This window comes from Ambystoma mexicanum, chromosome 8 (genome assembly GCF_040938575.1).
Source record: "Ambystoma mexicanum isolate Mex_15411 chromosome 8, UKY_AmexF1_1, whole genome shotgun sequence".
Taxonomy (NCBI): Eukaryota; Metazoa; Chordata; class Amphibia; order Caudata; family Ambystomatidae; genus Ambystoma; species Ambystoma mexicanum.
Genome location: NC_090929.1, coordinates 335312938 through 335335346, shown reverse-complemented (window position 1 = coordinate 335335346; position 22409 = coordinate 335312938). Strand labels below are relative to the sequence as shown.

The 22409-nt window shown below is 43.4% G+C and overlaps 1 protein-coding gene across 1 annotated transcript in view; it reads right to left on the bottom strand.

The window, feature by feature from the left end:
• Window positions 1-22409, bottom strand: part of C8G (complement C8 gamma chain) — a 174891-nt gene that overhangs the window by 125162 nt on the left and 27320 nt on the right. Inside the window, exon 2 of the mRNA XM_069609773.1 lies at window positions 4423-4568. Coding sequence (XP_069465874.1) covers window positions 4423-4568 — 146 coding nt within the window. The remainder of the gene's footprint in view (window positions 1-4422; window positions 4569-22409) is intronic.

Here is a 22409-nt window from a genome sequence, read left to right as displayed (position 1 = left end):
TTGGGTACAGCATTGGCATGCACTTTTCCTTTAGGCAGCAAATAGCAACGAAGGCACAAATGGCCTGGTACAAGCTTTTCCTCCTACTGAAGATCAAGCTCTTCAATCCTGAAAATAACTTGAGATATGCTGTTTAAGCCTTGGTCCTCTCCCACGTGGATGGTGGCAATGGCCTTTTGGGAGGCCTTCCGGCGAGTACCCTGACACCCCTGAGATGAGTACTACAGGCTGCAGCTCAACTCATCATACAACTCCACAAATTCATCCACGTCACCCTGACCCGCATCAAACTGCACTGGCTCCTACTAAAAGCATGTATCTTCATCACATCTTTCTGCATCCTCGACAAGGCATTCTCCCTGAAGTCCCCAAGCTACCTCACTCAGAAACTCAGCCCCTCTAGAGGCCTGCGATGCCTCAGAAGTCAAAATGTGTGCAGACTTAAACTCTGCTAGTGCAAGAAAGAAAGAGCCTTAATAGAGGTCTTGTCTGTCTACACCCCCTGACTCTGGAGACTCATTCTCGTCAACACGAGACTAGCTCTCTCGTTTCTGCATTTCAGGAAGGAGCTCAGGGCCTTCCGCTTCAAGGAATGGCTCCTCCCTTACACCTAGTTCCACACAAACACCACTCCCCACCAAACGTGGGACTAGGTGATCTGCTCCCCCCAGTTTCCTCCCATGGTTGCTTGTAAGTCTGTTGCTGCCAAATTGCCCATCCTGTCCCACTTTTAGCTCCTGTTCCCTTGGATCTCTGTTTCCCTGACTGTGTCCTTCCCCCTATTACTTGTAAACTACTCTATTTCTTCCTGGAACTATGTGCACGCTCAATAAATACCCTAATATGAGTAATAAAAATATGAATAACAATAATAGTAATAATAATAGAATATGCCATAGTAAGTGTGGGCATCTGAGCTGATGAAGTCCCACTAGGCCAGAGAGTGGCCGAATGTTCCCTAGCCACTCTGAGAGGACACACTACAGGGTCTCCAGAAGAGTCCACAGTTCCCACCAATACTTAGATATTTTAGAGCATGTCTTCATAAATGGTGAAAAATCTCCTGCTTTGCGTGACACTTATGCAAGTGTCACAGGTGTCAGGCAACAATGGATGGCAAAAGGGCAGTTGATCCCGAGACCAAACCAACCAGTAATGGGTATGATGGTTCTAGCTATAGCCCCTTGACAAAGGTAGAGCTTAGTTGGAGGGGGAAAACCTCCAAGCGCAGTGTTGCTGTCAAAGGCACCGTTCCAGTAGGGTGTCTGTTGGGTAAAGGTGTTCCTTATCCAGACATATTTGCAGCAGTTACCATAGCAAGAGCTGTGAGCACCAAGAGACGAAGTGTGTGCAATCTTTGGCTTTCCAAGTGTTTTGGACTATCACTCCCATGATAACCCACCATTGAATATATTGGCACGGGTTGAAGTCCCCTGAGAATCCTGCTCCTATGAAGAGTATTCAATGTCCACTGAGGCACCTCGCTATGTAGCACAGGATTCGGTGATCTCAGGGCTGCCTAATGGCAGGGAACAGGAACATTAAATAGTGAACAGGGTAGTTTCATACCTGAAGGGCCTGCCAGAACAGAGAGTGAGTTGTCCTCACCTGGAGGTCTAGGTCAGGTTAACATTTGCCAGGTACAGGGGGACTGTTCCATGCTGGGCGGTCTGTGGAAGTAGACAGGGGAGCAGGCGCAGGGCAAGAGCCCTGATCTACTCCTACAAGGGGAACAGGTACAGGGCGAGAGACTGTTTCTACTACAACCTACTTCACATCCCATGAATCAATAGGGCCAAAGCTGGCATGCTAGGCTTCCCTTACATTGCCGCCAAATCCTAGAACGCACTACCCACAGATATTAGAGCAGAAAACTCGCTCCTTGCCTTCCAAAGAAAACTCTCACTATCTGTACTTTAAATTGCAACTGTTCATTTTTAACTGTAACTACAAATTGTCTGTAATAATAGCCACCATACTGTAAATTGCAAATGTTCATTTATCTGTAACTAAGAATTGTCTGTAACAAGCGCCACGATGCCTGCAGGCTGTTGCGCGCTCTATAAATCCGAATACATAAATAAATATTCCTAAACAGGGAGCAGAGCAGGTTCAATATGAAATCACTGACCTGTTCAAATGCAGTGAGTCCAAAAGCTCTGAGGCAGGGGGCAGCCAAGATTTGGTTGTTCTCCCAAACCCTAGGAGTTCCCTACTGTACTTGGCACCTGAAATTCTGGCTTGTCATTTACAAGCAACTGGGACATCAAACAGCTCATCTAATCATTTCTACAGGCCCCAGGTGAATGCAAAAATGGGAGAATCAGTGTGCCCCTTCCTGTCTTGATAAGGTTTTGGTAAGATAGGAGAAGCATCCTGGACCCCTTTGTATCCACTACCTGTAGTTGGGGGGTCTTGTCAGAGGAAAGGTAACTTCTCTCACTTAGGAACCCCCAGGAAGTCACATCTGACAGTGGACCCAATTTCATGTCTGTGGCTATAGTGATACCATAAAAAAGGTCTGCAGACCACTACCTGCCAAACAGCTTTTCAGTGCTGTAAAGAGTGGTGTTTGTGCCGGACCCCAGTTCTAGAATTCCCAGGCGCTTTCGGCAGGGAATTATATGCCAGGCAGGCATGTGTAAACCTTCAGTTGGAGCATACTGGGTGGAACTGATCTCAGAAGGGATCAATCAGTCCATGGCATCCCTTGGCAGGTGGGTAATGGGAAGAGGGAGAAGCTGGGCCATAGTTGAAAAGAGTCCAGTGCTTTGGCATTGCACCATATCTCGAAAAAGATCCAAAATGCATGTACTGCCTAACCCTGGATCTGAACACTTCACGGTGGCCTCAGTATATGTTCTCATCTTGAGGATGAGCCAGAACCTCACAAGGGTGATGGTTAACCTTTCTGGCTGTGAGGCTTGTGACTGCTGCCATCTGCGAGGGTATGAAAGCCCTGGCATTTTTGAATTTTTATTACGATAAAATTATGAGGTTAATTCTGTTTCTGAGAGATTTGCTATTCAGAACCCCCCCTTTCATAATGCTGGATGTCAATATTATAGTACACGCATGTGCCCTGCTGTAAAATGTATCCTGCGTTCTACAGCACCAGCTCCCAAGTGGCACAGAGCAGGTTCAGAGGTTCACTGCGCATCACTGACAGCTGCAGGGACACAAAGTCCCTCCAGGCAGAAGTAGCATTTTAACTATCTGCATCTATGGTCTAAATTCTGATAATTGTATTCCATAGAAAATCTGGTGCCAGGTGAATCTTTAAATATAAGCCAAGTCAATAATGTGGCATGGTGACTGATAAAGACACACATTTATAAAGCCACATTAATTTGATATCAGACTAGTGGTAGCTCTGTGTGCAGGGTTTACCTTTGACTGGAGTGTGAATTGGTATAGGAGTGAAACAATAGCCAGATTATTGCACCTTTGATTCTCCATCAAACAAGTCATGACGCTCCTCCCAGGACACATGACCTACCCCCAAAAGGTCCTCTGGGAACTATGCTTCAAAGGCAGGCACTGACATAACAGAGCCAGCCTCACTCCAGGTTACTGAGCACTGGAGTTCTTTTGATGCTAGCAGGCATGGGAAGGGGGCAGATTTAAAGTAGTCAAAGAGGGAAGGTAGGACTGGAGAAGAGTCCCACCATCTTACATTATGTTATGGTTCTCTTCCCTTTCCTGCCCCCTCCATTTCCCGTAAGCAAGGTACTCTGAGTGTGATGTCACAAGGCAAAGGGGGCTTGTTACAACAACAGGGATTAGACCTCTTACAGCAGGCTTTCTTTGGACCAATTCCCTGTGGCATTTTGTCTTTAAAAAAAAAGGCACACCTCCTCATTCTTTGATTAATTCCTGAACTCTGAGGAGACTACACTTTATGACCTCTGGTGGGAGTGCAGTCCATTCCAAAGTCCTCTTCCAGGGAAGTGAAGACAGAAGGCATCCAAAGCAGAGGAAAGCTCTGTCCCATAACCCTCCCCAGGGATTAGTGGGGGTGAACTGCTGTCAGACTAAGCCATCACTGTGGTTGAATCCGATACAGGACCCTGTCACTGGAGGTGAAAGAACCCCTATGGGTGCCCTTGCCTGGAGTGGAAGTTCATCAGAATGACTTACCTTGTCCTGGAGCACCTGGATTGGGACTCACAGTAACCCAGAAGTCCAGGAGTAGCTGGATTTCTGTTTCACCATCATGAGCCCTCTTGGAATCACTCCGACCATGCTCAACACCCTTCAAGCCAACACAAGACCTGCATTCTCATTTTGGCACGCCGCAAAGTTTGAGTATTGCACTAGATGTGTGCTAGAGAACATGTGTTTCTTGCGATTTCTATTTATTCTGACAGCTCATGGTGGAATCTCACAATCTTGTGTTTGTAACTGTAACCGAGCACTTACAACTTCCGGAAGGTGCTGATGGGCAGTGTCTTCTTTTCAGTGGCCTTGGAAGAGACCACTATGGTGGTTGCCTCGACCCGGTGGTTGTTCTCCTTCAGGTACTCGCATTCGGAGGCCACTCCAATCAGGAACCACTTTCCTGCAAACTAGAAAACAAATGTTTTACTTAACAGGGATACAGTGTTTTATTTGTTTTTTTATATAGTGCTAAGATGGTACTTTCTGTCTGCGTCAGAGCACTTTGAGACATGACGGAATGCTGCACGCATTCAACACCAGAAAAATGCAAGGTTCAAACAGCCACAGAAAAGCAAACTCACTGCACCACATGGTCTCCTTCGGGGCCCGAAAGCAGGGGCCCCAGCGAAGACTATGCACCTCTATACCGTGCTGTATAGACAGGATAGTCAGGTGCCTCTTACACTCTCTCAAGTGGGGGTCGGATTGCCAAGTGAGTAGAGTGACCTTGAGCCTGCCCTCCCAGGTAGGGTGACCAGATTTTCAAAATAAAAAACCTCCCCACCACCCCCGCCTCCAGCCCCATGATCCCATGTTAAATAATGTACACTTACAGCACTCTGCTCCTGGATTTAAACAGTGCAGCTTTAGTTGCGACAAAGAAAGTAAAAAACAAATAGCTTTTGCTCTGATTGCTATTAAAGGTCTTACTGTGTATCTGTGGCACAATCCGTCCATGCCCGTGATAACTAAATGAAAGGTTACAGGTTCGAGTCCACCCTCAGATGGAAGAAATTATGATATGGAGTCATCAAATGTAACGTTTATTTGGTTTATAACTTATAGAAACGTGAAACTTTACAGTGGTCATCCTCTCCTCTAATTCCACAAAATCGGAACGAGAGGACAGAGGGCCCAATTCCGTGACAGTCCCGACTAAACCAGGACGCCTGGTCACCCGACTCCCTGTAGCATTCCCATGCAGTCCCTTCCCTTTCTGGGCTCTAGTGAGGCTGTGCAAAAAAGGCCTCTGTGAAGGAAGCAGTCGTTTCTTCTGGCACTCATCTTCACCTGCACTGCTTCCCAAACTGCTTGTTATGCGTCAGCTCTCTCCCTGTGTTCAATTAGAGCAGCCTGGTGAACCCTGAAGGCATGGCCTACATTAAGAAACATGCATTGGCAATGCCAACGGTTTAGGCTTTTGTGTAGGCATGGGAAAGGGCTTTGCCAGGCACTGCAGTAGTGGTATTAACTGGTCATTGATGGTAGCAGGTGCAAAATGGCGTTAGTGCCTGGGCATCTAATAGCAGTCCCTGGCAAATGCCTAATTCTTATACACAAGCTTAACAGGACTTCAGTGAAGGACACGCATAGTGCTGATAAATCGAGTGGCTGAAGGTAGACCTGGTTAAGACATCAGCTCCAATTAAGTCATTAACTCTCAGGCGACTGCTTTGAAAAAACACTAGCAGGCACTTTAAGTGCAAAGATTGATGGCATGGTTTGATGAAAGCAACCTGAAAGAGTTCCCATGAGGAGGTGTAGTGGGCGAGGAGGGGCAGGAACTGTGTGGGAATGGCCATAGGGATTATCAATGGGTGGGCAAATACCCAAAGAACACATACAAGCTGTGTGTCCCTCCTCACATGCCATTTCTCCCTAGCTGTACTCCAATATAATAGTTTTGACTTATAGGCCCAACAAAAATAAAGTTTGCCACCTTGATGCTCCATTGTCTGTTACTTGTTTGTTCCTAGCAGAATTTGTGAGAAAGGGCTTAAAGCCATTCAATGCCATAAACTCTCACTGTACAAACGTGACTGGCAGCATGTGAAAAGAGGCCCTGTCAAAAGGACTCGATGGAAATTGTGGGCAGGCCGGTTCTTTGCACCAAAAGCTGCAGGGGAGACTCAATTAGAACAAGGGAAGTATTGTGCCCCAGTCCAGACAAAAACTTGAAAGATATCAGTTAATGAATGTTAAATGTATTTTTGTGTGAGCATTTTGCTGTAATCAGTGATGTCATTAGGGGTATCATCTGTGATGTCATTATAGTGGTAATAGTTTGTGCAACAAGAGGTGCAAAGTTAAGGTGGATTTAGCTGAATTTCAGGGTTTTGTTGCGTTACATTTACACCTAACCTAGCCTGCAACTAAAGTTTTTTCCCCGAATTTCAAAGGTGTTGTTACAATGTACTGCTCACCTTAATGTCCCTGCAACTAAAGTGTGTTCCCTGAATTTCAAGAGTTTTGTTTTACAATTGTTTTTTTCCATGCCAAGGGTTTTGTTATACTATTCTTTTTTTCCACACCACTGGCCATGGCCTTCTGCCGTGCCCACTGTATGTCCTAAAACACAAACGGGCCACTAGCCTGACCATGGCCAGTGGCCACGGCCTTCGCCAGTGCCCAGTGCATATTTAAAAAACGTGCAACCCACTGGCCACGGCATTCAGCCTTCGTTCGTGCACACTGCATATTTTAAACCACTTGTAGCCAACTGGGCTTGGCCTTGAGCCAGTATTTCATGCCCACCCATTCGTACCCACTCTTTACTTTAAAACACCACTGTGATGTGTCACCCCTGATCTCACTGTGTCTGTTAAAATTACTAAAAACATATTTTTATTCCTTTTTGCCATATCCGTGAGCATAATTTTAATCAGAGTTTCCTGTTTTAAGTTAAATAGTTTGACTTCTCTGTGTGTTTTTCCTGTGTTTACAATAAAAATCAGTATCTGGGTTTATCAGTGTTTCCTGTGTGCCAAACAATCACAGATAACTGTTTTTTCCAGTGTAAACACACACATATTATTTTATTGTTTCATTGCGTGCATACATAGGGTAATATCTCTCATGACTGGCTGCTGAAATAACATATGCCCAGGTTTGAGAGGTTAACCTCGAAATCCACCCTAATGCATCCATGGCTCAAAGAGGTTCATCAATCACAGACTGATTCTAACCTGTTTGACAGTGGTATTGTTATGTATAAAAGATGGCAGGCTTTGAGAACTCACAATGTTTTGTAGGCTACGCGCAGTGAGATTAAATTATTTTCCAAGGATCACATATTTTGGTTAAGCAGCATGCAACAAGCTCCTTGTTTTATGGCCGGTCTCTTGGTGACTATTGAGATACATCGGACAACTCCACCTTCCTACAGAGTCTAGAAGTGGAAGGCCACTTATTCCTAATACCGAGAATTTCTCTAGCTGGTTATTCTCATGAAATAACCTCTCCAATGCCTATTTGGAAACAATTTTAAGTAATTGGGCAGGTACAAAAAAGGCAGCAGGCGCCCCTCTCTAGAAAGAATATGGCATGATAACCTGTTCTGTGGTTTTATCCCACTTTGAGAGCCAGCAGCCATTAGGGGGGGGCTGGCCTATAGGGAACTCTTGAGATTTCCCGGTAGGCCTCTTCACCCTGGGCCTCTTTTGTGTGGTAATCTGTTTTATTTTCAAATTTTCTCAAAACAATAGGGTTGGGATTGCTGAACATGTGAAATACGAGGCCACTTTGAACATTATTTCCATGGCCTCGTTTGGTTCCCAGTCCACCCCTGGCAGCCATGGCTTAGGTTAGCATGCCATGTTCTTTCTATAGAGGGGCACCTGCTACCCTTTTTTTGTAATTGGGCAGGTACTTCAACTTCTTCGTTTCATGTTGCAGTTGGGAGTATAGTTTGTACTTATTTTTCTCCTTAGTGGTTTTTGTGTAATCATGACACCTTAGTTTACGTTTTATGCTGAAGGGGTCACAAAGTTAGACCCTCATTTATTGAATATTGGTTTCCTAAAATGGTCACACAATGTATGACCCAGCGATTCAAGCCTGGACAAGAGCCATGCCCAGCTAGATCGAACAGTTTTGAAAATAAGGAGTTTGGTGCAGATGGAAACACATTGCTATACATAGTCTTCCATTCCACTTCATTTTGCATTGACACAAGAGCAAGTTTGTATCTGATGATGACTGCAGGACCTCCCATCTATGGGTGCAAATCACGGTGCCAGAATTTCCCTTCTACCATGGACCATGAAAAACCTGGGTCTTAAATTCAGCTCCATATAACAAAGCAGGGACAGTCTTTGCTTTAATAATGGGACACTCCTATTTATGATGGGGAAAGTAAAGGTGAAAACACAGAACAGGAATACAAATATCTGAGATCTGTGTGCAGGATCCTTTGAGCTTACATCCCCAAGTGCATCCATTGAGCGGCATTGGGTTGGATAATAGGAACAACTGCTAGTTATAGCTCTGAGAAACTGCAGGACTGTGGCTGCAAACAGTGCACAAAAACAAGTGACTAGAGGGCACGGAAGAAGGGAATCATGGACAGCTATAAGGAGTCAGAGAATTTATTTATTGATTTTATTTATTTATTTTAATGTATAAAGCGCACAAAGTTGCCCTGGGGCATCGTGGCGCTGTCACAGCAGTGCTTACTTAGTTACACAGTGAAAGAAAAGCGCACCTGTCTGTGGTTCTTAGTTACATTGAACCTATTGCCAGACAGATGAGCAATACAATGACAACAGACGACAAATAAAATTGACAGAGTACGGCAGGAGCCGAGATACATGGAATAGGATTGAGGTGACAGATAGACAGAGAGCTAGTGAAGGCCTGAGACCTCCTCGTGGATGCAGGGTGAGTGACTAAGCTACCCCAATGCGCCACAACACTCTTAGGCGAGCTAGTTGAAGAGTCCGTTTTGAGCGATTTGCGGAAGGCGATGTAGGATGTTTCGTTTCGCAGGGTTGTGGGGAGGGCGTTCCAGTACTTGGGAGAAAGGAACATGAAGCAGAACCCTCCTGCTTTGGAGCTTTTGAATGTGGGAATGTTTAGCTGGTTGGAGTGAAGTGACCTTTTGGGTCTGGATGATGTCACTTTGGTGATTTGTTTCCTGTAAGATCGAGGGGGCTGCGAGTGAGAGGCATTGTGTGTTAAGGACAAGTCTTAAAGAGTATCCTTTCTTTGACTCGCAGCCAATGTGCTTAATGTACAATCCTGGGTAGGGGAGATGGGAAAGAAGTGACTGATGGGAGAGATTGACTGATAGCTCGCTCTAAAATAGTTGATGGGATAGCGCGCAAGAGGCGGATTTAGCAGTCGGACAAGGGATAAAGACACATAGGGCCCCCTTGCGTTGCCTCTCTCATCTCAAAGGCCACCATCCTGGGCTGTACAGGCACTGAGATCCTTTTTTTTTGCAAGCAATGGGAGATCATTAGTGATGTTAATAAGGAAATGGCAGTGAACATTAAAGTGGCACTTTTTTTCTTCATATTTGATACGTTCTTCGTAAGCTATGATTGTTAGATTATCTATCATGGTGGTGCGGAGGAAGCAGCGTGAACAATTACCCTGCCTTGCATTTTATTTCACTTTGTGTCTTTAGATTTTGTGTCGTTTGCTATTCATTTGCCTACTGGAACTTCTACGCTTCCATTCAGGATGAGGAAAATAAGGCTACAAACAGAAGAGGTAATTCTCCATGTACAGTGGAGTGGAAAAAGTGGTGGTAAACGTGTATACCAGCACTTTTTAAGCCGTGCATGCAGATTCCAAAGGAGCCCATTGTAGATGGTTCCCACAATCCTTAACAGCGGGTGGTCTTTAGCAGCGGGTGGCATTTACACTTTTCTAGACACAAAGTGACAGAGTGTTGTGTGTTGCTGTGTGGATAGCTCGCTGTGCCTTGCCTTGCTGGAAGTCTTTTGTCAGTGTTCCTTGTAGAGGCGGACCTAACTCCTTAAACACTCACTACTGGAGCGGAGTGATGTGCAAGTGTATTACTGTGTGTTCCTGTGTTTTCCCTGACCACCAGATGCCCTCGACTTTCAAGGCTACGGGCAAGCAGAATCTACTAATTGCCAGTTAACGACTTTTCTGTCTTTTGGCTCCTTCTATTCCCCTTTTTGAATTTCGGGCGCATTTTGGGAGTATTAACAGTAGTGACAGTATTGCAATAAACTCAGTTCAATACCGACAACCTCCAAGACCGCAAACGTTCCTTACGTTCGGCAAAGCTCGATAAGGGTGGTGTGGCATATGCTCACAGTCTGAATTCTCCCCCCTCAGACTTGAATATTGCACACAAACAAAGGAGATCACATATAAAAAGTGCCTTATGTATCAAGTAAGCGGATGCCAAATATTTATAATCTGAGAAGCGGCAGCCTCATTTGGGGAGATGATTTGAAGGCACCTGAGATGGATGAGATGTCCAGTGTGACGTCAAAGAGGGCAAATCAGGCAAAAGAGGCAAAAGAAGCTAATAGGTCTTCATTGTCTGACCTTTCTCTGCAAGGAGAAATCATAACACCTGCAGAACAAACGAGATCTTGGACTTCAAGTCCGTGCGCAATGAATTGTAAAATGACCTGCCCATGGGGGGCGTGCTAAGAAATAACCTGGAATATACCCTCTCAACATCCCCAATGAAGAGGACCATTACCAAGGCACTTCAGCATTAAAGACGGTGTCTCAGTGAGGGTGAAGCAGTAGATGAAAGTGTTCTCGTGGACAGGAGATGCTTCATGGGATTAAGGGAGGAGGAATTTATCTCATGCCTGGCTTGGGCGAGGGGCCACGATTCCCGACAGAATCAAGATGAAGGCATAACCAATATGGTTCCCACACTGCAATCTATGGTCCTGGTCTCCCAGACTACTCAAGCTCAACCTAAAGCAGATCATCCGTCAAAACGTACTACCTCTGAATCGACCTTCACCACCCTTAGCTTTGTGCTCAACTCCCTGGTTAATGTTTTTGAGTTCCTGAAAACAGAAGTTCATTCTCAGGCAGGAAGTCTCTTAAAATTGACCCATGGAGGTTGGAGCCTGTGAGTCATCTATGGTGGGCTTGTGCAGTCTAATCAACTCATCTCTCCTGCCGGATTTGAAATCCATGACTACAGAAAATAGGGGACAACTTTCGGTATGCAAGGAGCTGAAATCACAGTTTGCAGGATTCGAGCAAGAATTCCAACAAATTAAATCAGAACTCAATATGCTCATGGTTGAAGGGGCATACAAGAGTGGAGGAAATTCAAAGTTCTCTAAACCCTCTACAAAAGTTAGACTAACCATATCTGGATGACACTACCCTTTCTCAGTCGACCCTGGAAGAATTCATTAGGCTGGCGCAAACTGGGGAGGCTCTTTCAGAGAACAAACAAACTGCAAGGGACAGAAGACCAGATTTGGGTGAACCTGAGAGTGAAAAGGATCATGTAGAACATAATACCCAGGCAGATCACCCTTCAGGATCTGCTCCGTCGAATGCTGTGGAGCAAACCATTTTAAAATCTGATACTGAGGGGGTCAAGAAAACTGGAAAAAGGAAAACATCCAAAGCTTACACACAAAGACAAAGCCAACCGATTGAAGAATCATCAAGACCAACCCCGAAAAACAAAGAATCAGAAACAATCAAAACAAAAGGAATTGGGAAGGAGGCAATTCTTCAGTGCCCTTAATAAGACTGCAGCTACGGATAAAGTGAAAGCACTGAATCACTCCTACACTCATCAAGTGGACATGCGCACACTGAAAGTGGTCGAGGGTGATAAATCTGGTGCAATAGTCCTGGACCTGAAAAAAAGTCGGTCGCATCGGTTATCTCAAGAATTAGTGTGGGTCTACAAATGGTAAACCCAATAGATGGGAACTCAAAATCGGTGCGCTTGGCACCAATTTTTTGTAAAATAAAAAAGGGATGTTGTACCGCAGCATGTTCAGGGCGAAAAGGGCCCAAGTGCAGTTGGAGGGGTACACTCAATTACCCAAAGGGAAGAGGATCATGGGCCGCAGGAGGAGCCTGAGACCCTCTATCATAGCGCAGAAGGGGAGAATGTAACCAACATGCAGGACACCAGTCCCTTTGCTTTATCCACTGTATGTTAAGAAAAATGGACCATAATAAGGGCTAGTGTGGTCTGAATCGAGGGGCAATCTTGGTTTTCACAAAGCAAATACCAGACTTGTTCCTATTGTCATCATACAATATCGGCCATATAAGTTTTCCGTATGACAAGGTCACCTCAATTGTAGAGGTGGTCATGAAATCTAGAATCGGTGCCAAGGCCCTCCTTAAGTCAGCTCTGGACTTTACAAAATTGGGCATAGAAGTGTCTAATGTCTTACCTGAGAATCTCCAGCACAGAAAATATGGAGGGAACCGAAATATGGTGACGGGTAACAAAATCGAGGGAGATAAAGAAGGCCAAAATAAACAAATTTGGTCTAAAGCCGGAGAGTGACCGAGGAGAAAGGGCAGATGGGTAATAAGGGGGGGAGATAGAAACAACCTGTGGGAAATGCTTCCTGAAATCCTCACTGAAGTCATTCAGGAATTCAGTGGTTTGGAAAATTCGCTTTAGTTGGTGTTCAGTTGATGTTTCTTAGCTGGAATGCGCAGGGCTCTAGTTCATTTATGGGTGAGGAGATGAAGAATTTTATATTCCTGGGGCAAGACCTAAATTAGACAGATTTAGAATCGTCCATCAAGCTGCTTCCAATCTAAATTGAGGAAGATCCTCCGCGGGGCTATTGGTGGCAATTCGAAATCATTGAATTAAATCTTGTGACCGATTAGCTTCAGAGAGAGTAGGGATCCTTCCAGTAAGGATTTCATTCAAAGCCGAGGCTACTCTGGGAACGGTTGTTATTAATATCTAGTGGAGCCCAGCGCATTCCGATTCCGATTCCGATTTGGAAATCTTCTTGATGGACTTGGCAGAAGTTCTTACGAATGTAAAGATTTATTTTCCTGGGAATAACATATTGGTAGCCGGAAATGTGAATTCCTACTGCTTGAATGTCTGTCTGGGGAGAACAGAAAACAAAAGGGCTTGTATGAATGGAATGAGATGGCTTGTATTCTTTAAAGATTGGAATGTATGCATTGCTAATGGAATGGTTACAGGGCACATCCCTCCGGCGAGAACATGGAGGAGTGGTTCCTCGAGCACTATAATTAATTATTTGGCACTGTCCCCAAACCTTTTTAGTAGATGTAACAGGATGCTGATTAAAGATATGGGGAAGGGTGATCATATTCCCATTCAGGCATCTTTTGGGATGAGTCTTGGAGGGAGGGATGAAAGGATGTACACACAGGTCCTGTCTTTAAATAAGGCAGGGAACCGTCTGGTTAGATTTGAGAAATGTGGTGGGGTTCTGAATCGTGAGTTGGCAAATTTATTGGACACAGAAATGGGTGAACTATGTAACCATATGGGTTTTCTAGACTTCATTTGAGACCTGGACAATCCAAGTGAAAATGTGTGCCACATGCGTAAGTATCACCAACATAGCTTTGATCAGGAGACCTGTGACCGAAAGAGGGCATTGAGAAGAGAACTTTGTCTCTCGGCATCTAAAGACCTTCATATAGAGGCCTACATGCAGATTAAGGAAGATCTATGTAATAGTTATCGAAACTGGTCCAAACAAAAAGGATATGAGAGAAACCGTTTAGATGGTCTGAATATATTTTTTTTATTTTTTTTTTATTTGTTTGGCTGAAATAATTCAACCTTTCAAATTTTCAATTCATGATTACAAAAAGTTACATACAAATGTATCTATTTCATATATTCCTATTTACAAATACTTAAGTTACAATTACAATTGCATTTGTTAACAATTAAAATTACAGTACATTTTGTAATTTACCCTACACATACTTTTCACAAAGACTTAAAACTAATCTGCAAATAACTGATTTAAAAAGTGAACAATTGCTTTCTTCATGGCAAATTTGTGCTACAAAGAACACGCCGCCAGAGGTCCTCATGATCAGTTGGTGTAAAGATACATAATATTTTTGAGAAGAATAGATTTCGCTGCGTATCCAAATTGGGACAAGAGATTATAATGTGTTCTAAAGTTTCTTTCTGCATGGTAGTCTTACAGAAACAACAGAAATTTTAACTCTTTGGAATCTGTTTTCTCCTGGCCAAGATGTCATTGGTGGGCCATAGGTTTAATCTGAATCTTAGATATTTGTTTCTTATGTGAGCTGAAGGACATTTAACCAAATAATCCAACATTTGGCGGTGTCTCTTGTGTCCAAACAATGCAGTTGAAAAGTCCTTATACGAAGTACACTTTTCTCTATTGATAATCCAATTAAACTGGTATAATTTTCTTTTAGCTAGGGTTTGCTTTTCTAGCAAAAGTTGAAGACTGATACTTGCATCTGACATATTCTTGAAAACCTCTTGTCGCCATTGTTGCGGAAAAACATGTAATGAAGTAATCAGATAATGTGCTGCTGCCCCAGGATGTTATTTAATTGTAAACTCAATAAACATTTGCGTAAAAAGGCACATTTCTTCCATGTTACATATACTGCTAAAGGCACTAGACCCAATTCATGCCGCAAAATGGGCATAGGTGTACATAAGGGTAGTCTCAGCACCTTCTTCCAAAATCTAGCTTTGAGAACGTGCCATACTGGTTGTTGGCTGTTCATCAGGGCCTCCATACCATAAACCAGGATTGGCACAACTTTCTGCTCGTAGAAAACCAAGATGTGTTTGTATGAAAATTTACCATACTTATACACCAAGATTTTCGCTTGTGAAATCAACAAGGTTATTTTGTTGTCGAGGCTATGCAGATGTTTCACATAGGATAAGGAGTCTTGAACATATATACCCAAATATTTATACTCAGGGACAGTGCATAAAACCTTTTGTTGTATATGCAAGATATATTTAGTAAATCGATTGGCAGTCCTTCTTTTAGATACCAGTATCTGAGTTTTTTCCTAATTTACAGATAGTTGATTTGACTCAGTGTACTGTGCCAAACCATCTATTAGTTTTTGTAGACCTATCAGAGGGCGAGACAAAAGCACCAGACCATCCGCATACAGCAACCATGGTATGCACTGAGTTCCCAATTTTGGAGGATCTGCTGCAATAGAAAGAAAAACTTCACCAATATCAAGTGTGAAGAAAATGAAAAGTGTAGATGCCAAAATGCAACCTTGTTTTAGGCCGCTATTCGTTCTAATCGAGGATGTTAGAAGACCCTCAGTATTCACACGGACCTGCAGCTGTGTATTAGTGTGCAAATGTTTTATGAGCGCAATTAGGGAGGGAGGACATCCATACCGATGCAGTTTTAAATATAACAAGATGGAATCAAATGCCATTTTGAAGTCCACAAAGGCCATGTATAACAACTGATTTTCTATTGCACTTTGGGATTTGAGCATGTTTAAGGTTATGATATTGGGAATAGTTCCTATGTGTTTTGGGACCAGTTGTTGAATTCGCGCAATACAATCCACGCAAATATTTTGCCAGGTGTATCCAACAGAGATACTGGACGGTAATTTGCCGGATTGTTTCGATCCTCTTTTTTATAAATGGGAATGATAAAGGCAAATTTCCATGACTCAGGTATTCTCTGCATTTGATTGATGTTATTAAACATGACAAACAAAATGTTAGACCACATCTCTGGGTATTGTTTCAACATGAAGTTTGAGAGCCCGTCTAGCCACGGGGCTCTCGATTTACTGGCTTTATGTATGAAGTATGAAATGTCTTCCCAATCAAAATGTAGATGGAACGGCCCAATAAGAGTAAAGCTAGGATTATTGTTTGAGTCCATCTGTTGTGTATACATTTTGGAAAAGTAATCAACCCACGTATGTTCACTGATGCAGTTTGAATGTATAGCTACTTGATTTCCCGCTGAAGAGTGGTTTAGCAACAACCAAATTTGTTTGGTGTTTTTGTTTGTTAGAGTGCATAACATATTTGCTCCATCAAGTTGATATAGATTGTGCTTTCTCGACCTCAACCAATTTTTATACTTGGTCTTGATCTGTGTTAAGGCCTTTATTCGTGAAGCTAATGGTAATTGTAATGCCTGGCGTTTTTCCTGTCTTAATGTTTTCCTATCTTTAACTTCCTTACTGAAGTTATAAAAGTGAGGCATTTGCTTTTGCAAATATAATCTTGAGGTGGATTGGAACTTCTGCATAGCATCAGCATAAATTACTTCTTCTAAATCTTGGTTTAGATTTGCCTGTCCAAGTAACCATGCATAATAATCCCTAAACGCTTTAAGAAAATTGTTGTTCCACAAAAATCTATTCCGGGCCGTATTCACAATTACGTTGCCTTGCATATATTCAGAAGGTGCTTTATCTGCCAATTTTTTGACTACCCATTCCATACACAGCATGTTATGGTCACTCAGATTGTTTTGGTGTACCAGCACTATTTCCTCTCTGCCAAGTCGCTTTCGGGGGATTATCAGAGGGAAAGGAGCCATTCAAAACCAACAGATTTCTTGAAGCCATTTCATCAACAATTTCATCAGCCGCCTACTATGATGAGTTTGTTTTTGTGAGAAACAGTGGAGGTTAAAATCACCTGCAATAATGGTGTAAAAAATACAGAGTTCGAGCAAAATCATGTCCAGTATACCCATAAGGTCATCCAAAAATTGATCATCCGACATGGCCTCAAGTTGATCAGGGCAAAAGATTTTAAGTTATGTTGTGCCCTGACCAACTGGATATATGGGTTTGGTGAAACCCAATGCTCAGTCTTTATAGATGCACTCTGTTTTGCGGCAATCAGCAGACCTGATGTGGGCCTCCCCCGAACTGCCTTATTTGCTGGAATTACCTGAAGATCAAAGCCATTTCACACCGGGGCTCTACGAGCCACGTCTCTTGGAACATTATTTTATCGTATGTGGATAGCTCGGTAGGTTTATTCAGGAGATGCCTGAAACCTCTCGAATTCCACATGGCCAATGACAGGAGCTGATCTTTCTGGGGTAAACTCTAATGAGAATTGCCTTGCTGCTTGCAAACACAAGCCGAGTTTCTTACTTGATTTTTATCCATGGCCAAGTGGAAGTTATTGAGAGTTGGAAGAGCCGAGTCCACCTTCAGCTGTTGTAGAAATTGCACTTATTTCATGAGTATAAAGCCCAATTTAGACAAATAAGCTTTTTCTGCCCAAATCATTTTCCAAATTACTTTGGAATTTATCCATAGTCTTACCTCGGTCCTGTCTCCCTTCAAAAGAAATTCCACCTGTTCAATGTCAATTGATTTTATGTCATCCAAAGCTGGAATTTCCGAAAGGATCTCCAACACTGATTTTCGATTGAGAATGTATTGCGTGGCCGGTCGAGGACAGCATTTCAGAGTTAACCAGAAAAGAGCTGGTTTCTTTGTATTCAATCCGCTTTTGTAGGAGTCCCTATCAGGTAAAATCGGTAAATTAAGAGCTTGTTGTGATTCCACTGGTCTGCTTTGTAAAACCGCCGAGATGGTAGAGGTGATTAGATGTTTAGTTTCAGAATTAGATATTCCGGGGCCTACATTTGCCAATGAGGTGCTCGGCTGTTGTGTTTTATTGGAGAGTTTGAAATTGTCGTCCACACTAACTAATGCTGGAACAGCACCCATGATGGCCGACAAGTTTTCGCTCTCCAATAAAGAGTCTTGTTCTGAGTTTTCTTTACTTGAATGTAAGTTTAGTTCAAAAACATGTTTTAAAGGTAGTGCTTGGATTGATTGTGATGCCATATATTCATCGACTGCACGACAAATGTCTCGTAAGTGGGTGTCATCTTTCACTTTGGGTTTGGACATTTGAGGAGTTTGGGGTTTCAACACCTTCTTGGATTTGCTTTTTTCCCTTTGAAACACATCATCACATAAATTGATTGGTGGCTGAAACCGCATCAATTAGATCATCCAGCGGTTTATACGAAGGAATTGGGATCGTCCCCTTCGTTAATGTGATTTTTTTTGCTGCGCTATTTGGGCTTGAGCTTGGTATTTCTTAGTGATTTCTTTAACCTTTTAGTTAATTACTGGGCAAGGTAACCTTTTAACGAATTGCTTTGTCTGGGATGTAGAATTCAATTTTACATTTTTGAGATTTTTCTTTTTTTTCTGAAGCAAAGGTTACTTTTTCCCAGTCTTAGATGCTTGAATTTGTGAGCTAGCCACTACAAACAATGGGTATAATGGGTTGGGCAAAATTGGGGTTTTGCTATTCACAGATTTGTTATTCCCACTGCCCCCAGCCACTCCATTGCCTTTCCCCGACCCCAGATCTGTCCCCCCCTGAGGGACATCAGTTTTATCAGTTATGATTTCTGCAAAGTGAGGGAGAGCAGATTTACTAGGAGCTCGTACTGATTCCTCATTTGGAGAGCCAATGGTTTGAGTGGAAGCATTTGTTTGCAATTTCAAATTTACATTCAGCGCAAACTTAACCAACCTCTCCCTGTTCCCCTCTAAATTCACAGTCACAGAGTGTTACCACAATATAATCTGCTCAATTTGTTTGTATTGAGCGGCGATCTTAAGCTCCATGGATTCGAAGAGTTTGCCCATCGACTGGATGGCCAAATTCATCGAGTTTAAGGTCATCTCCGACAGCCTGTTTGGGGGTTGCACCTGACTTAAATCTCCCATAGCGCAATTTTGGGAGATTTTCCTCGGGGTAGGGGCAGCAAAGGATAATTCCAAAATCACAGACTGAGAGGTGCCTGGGTATAACACTGGAGAGGCCGATAAATTATCATGTAATGTTTGTGAGGAAAAACTAGACTCATTTAAATCAATTTGAGTATAGCAGGGTCTTTCAGCTGGTAACCCTGGGATTATTTTGTCTGCCTAAGTGTGGAAGTTGGCGCTGTCATAACATTACAAATTAAAACACTGTCTCACAACGGAATGTCAACACATTGACTCACACGTGGTAAGGTTTTCGGCCCCTCTGATCCCAAAACAAAGCTTCCTAATGGTTCTGTTAAAGCAATTGTTGCTGAATCAGTTTTGCCATGGTCCATAGTTGTCCGGGGAGCCATGCAAACAGCTCTTTGCAAGGTAGGTGTCCTTTTACTAAATACTGGCGAAGAGGCTTGCGGCATGCTTGAGTAAAAGGAGCAAATGTCCATATGCCTCACAGGGCTTTCCATGGGTTTCAAACATAGTTTAACAATCTTTGGGAAGGGGGTAGAAACACTCAATGATCGTTTCTTACCCTGCGGAGGAGTTGTGAGCCCAGAGGTTGTTTCCCAAAGGCCAGCTATTAAAGGCAAATGTGTGGGAGCTATGTTACTTCCCAAAAGCTCAAACAAATGTATTTATAAAAAGGGCAAGTTACCTAAAAAGAACAGCAGGCCGCCTCACAGCTGCGACAATCGCGGCAAAGTGGCCAAGCTGTACTTAGAAGGTACTCGCAACTTTGCACGCGCGGTGAGCGCGCGTTCCTGATTATATGCACGCCTTGAGCTGGGCGTGTCAGCAGTACAGCAGCAAGGTGCCTAAACAATAAAACAAGAAACAAACGTAAGCAGAAGCTGAAAACAATTATGTTTTCCTCTTGTTGTTGGGTAAAATTCAGTTCACCTGCTGGTCAATGAAGTCCTGCACGGGCTGCAAGTCCGAAAATAGCAAAGTCTTTGCAAAAATCCAGGCAGGGGAGCTGAGTAGAGCAGCCAAGCGGTACTTAGAAGGTACTTGCAACGGTGCGCCCACTTGGTGCGCACGTGTTCCTGATTATATGCACGCCTTGAGCTGGGTGTGTCAGCAGTACAGCAGCAAGGTGCCTAAACAATAAAACAAGAAACAAACGTAAACTGAAGCTGAAAACAATGATGTTTTCCTCTTGTTGTTGGGTAAAACTCAGTTCACCTGCTGGTCAATGAAGTCCTGCATGGTCTGGAAGTCTGAAAATAGCAAAGTCTTTGCAAAAATCCAGGCGGCGGAGCAGAATAGAGCGGCCAAGTGGTACTTAGAAGGTACTTGCAACGGTTGATCTGAATATATGGAAGGCTGTAACGAAATGAAACTCAAAGAATTTCTGGATTATAATCCATCCTCATACTCCAGATCAGGTGTTAGTCCAGTCCAATGTTATTCCTGAACAAGAGTGGAGAAAATATTTTGGGGGCATTTTCAAAGAAAGGAACCCAATTGGTTGTGAATTAAGGCTGAATGTAAAATGAGGCATCCTCTCCAATGAAGAGAGGATAGAGGGTCTCATACGCACTTCATCTAGAGCAAGAGCGGCAGGTCCTAATGACCTCACTAGCATGGACCACAATTCTGTCCAATTTATTTGAAAACATGATGGAGATGAGGATGTGTCCAGTCTCATGGAATAAAGCCGTAGTAACTCCAATTCACAAAAGGGGGATCGGTCGGACCTTTCAAATTACCACCCGATCGCACTTATGGATGTGGAGAGTAAAATCTTTTTGAGATTAATCTTGTAAGAATTGGAAGATTGGACTGCCCAAGCTAATATCATTTTCTAAATTCCAAATGGGTTTCCGCAAAGGCTTGTCAGCTGCGCTGAATGGCCTCGTATAAAACACATTGAACCTGAGTAGGAAGAGGGATCCTCCTATTTATGGCATTGGTTTGACCTGGCGAGGGCATTCCACAAAATAAACAGAGGAAAACTCTGGGGGAAGCTAAAAGATTGGGGAATTCCAGGGGGTCTCCTGTTGATCTTAATACATTTATTTTATTTATTTTATTTTATTTTGTATATTTGTTACACGCCCAGACCCTCGGGTGTCACGGCGAGGTTATAAGATAGCTTAGAAATTAGTCACAATCAAACATTACAAAGGGTGCAATACAAGATAAAGGTTACAACATATTCACAACAATATACAGTGGCCTAAGTATTCACAACAGTGTCCGATGGAGGGGTCCTATCTTAGGGTGCTAATATTGGTTGAATAACCAGGTTTTTAGCTGTTTCTTAAAGAGCTTGAAGGAGGATGCTTTTTTGATGATGATGGGTAGGGTGTTCCAGTGTTTGGGGGCTAAAGTGGTGAAGCTGCTGCCCCCTGCTCTAGTGGTTTTGAATCGAGGGGGGTCAAGGAGGAGTTTGTCGTTGGATCTCAGTAATCTTAAGTTAGTTTTAGGATGCAGAGTGTTATTGAGGTAGGTAGGTCCTTTTTTTGTAATGCATTTGTGGGTGATGCATAGTGTTTTGAAAATGATGCGGGCTTTGATGGGGAGCCAGTGGGCATCTTTCCTGGTCTTGGATATATGGTCTGATTTTTTTATGCCTAGTGCTGCCCTCGGGACTTTGTTTTGCAAAAGTTGCATTTTGGCTAGGTTGGTGTTGGAGGTGCCCAGTAGTAATACATTACAGTAGTCCAATTTCGATAGGACCAGTGCTCTGGCCAGGGTGAGGCAGTTTGCTGGGGTCAGAAATTGTCGGCTGAGTGCGATTAATTTGGAAGTGTAGGCCGTGGAGGAGGAAAGTGCATTGATCTGTTTGGTCATGGTCAGGCTAGCATCGAAGTACACGCCGAGTGTTTTTACTTGTTTTGACACTGGGATATTGGTGCCGTCGATGTTGATGGTTGAATATTCTGGCTGAAGGGTTGCTAATTTGGCTGGAGCTCCTACGATGAGGACTTCCGTCTTCTCATCGTTAAGACATAGGCCGTTCAATGCCATCCAGTTTTGTATGATGACGTAAATTTTATTGATAGCTAAAGTGTCCTGGTCATAGTTGCCTGTAAGAGGTATAAGGATCTGGGTGTCATCCGCAAAATTAGTGTAAATGACACCCATATTGTCAAGTGCTGAGAACAGGAGCTAGGTATATGCGTTATACAGCGTGGGAGAAAGGCAAGAGCCTTGGGGCACTCCTATGGGGACTGGGATGGGGTTGGCTGCTTCTTTGCCTATGGACACTCTGGAGGTGCGGTCAGTTAAGAAAGATTTCACCCAACCAGTGGCTGCCCCAGAGAAGTTGAATTCACGGGCAAGTGAGTTGCAGAGTTTGTCGTGGTCCACCAGGTCGAACGCTGCTGAGAGGTCCAACAACAGGAGAATGCAAAGTTTCCCTGAATCTCTAATGGCATCCATCTGGATTTTGAGGTCCAAGAGAGCTGTTTCAGTGCTGTGGTTGGGCCTGAAGCCTGATTGTCTGGTGCCGAGGAGCTGGTTAGATTCTAAATGGGTTTGAATTTGGTTGTAGG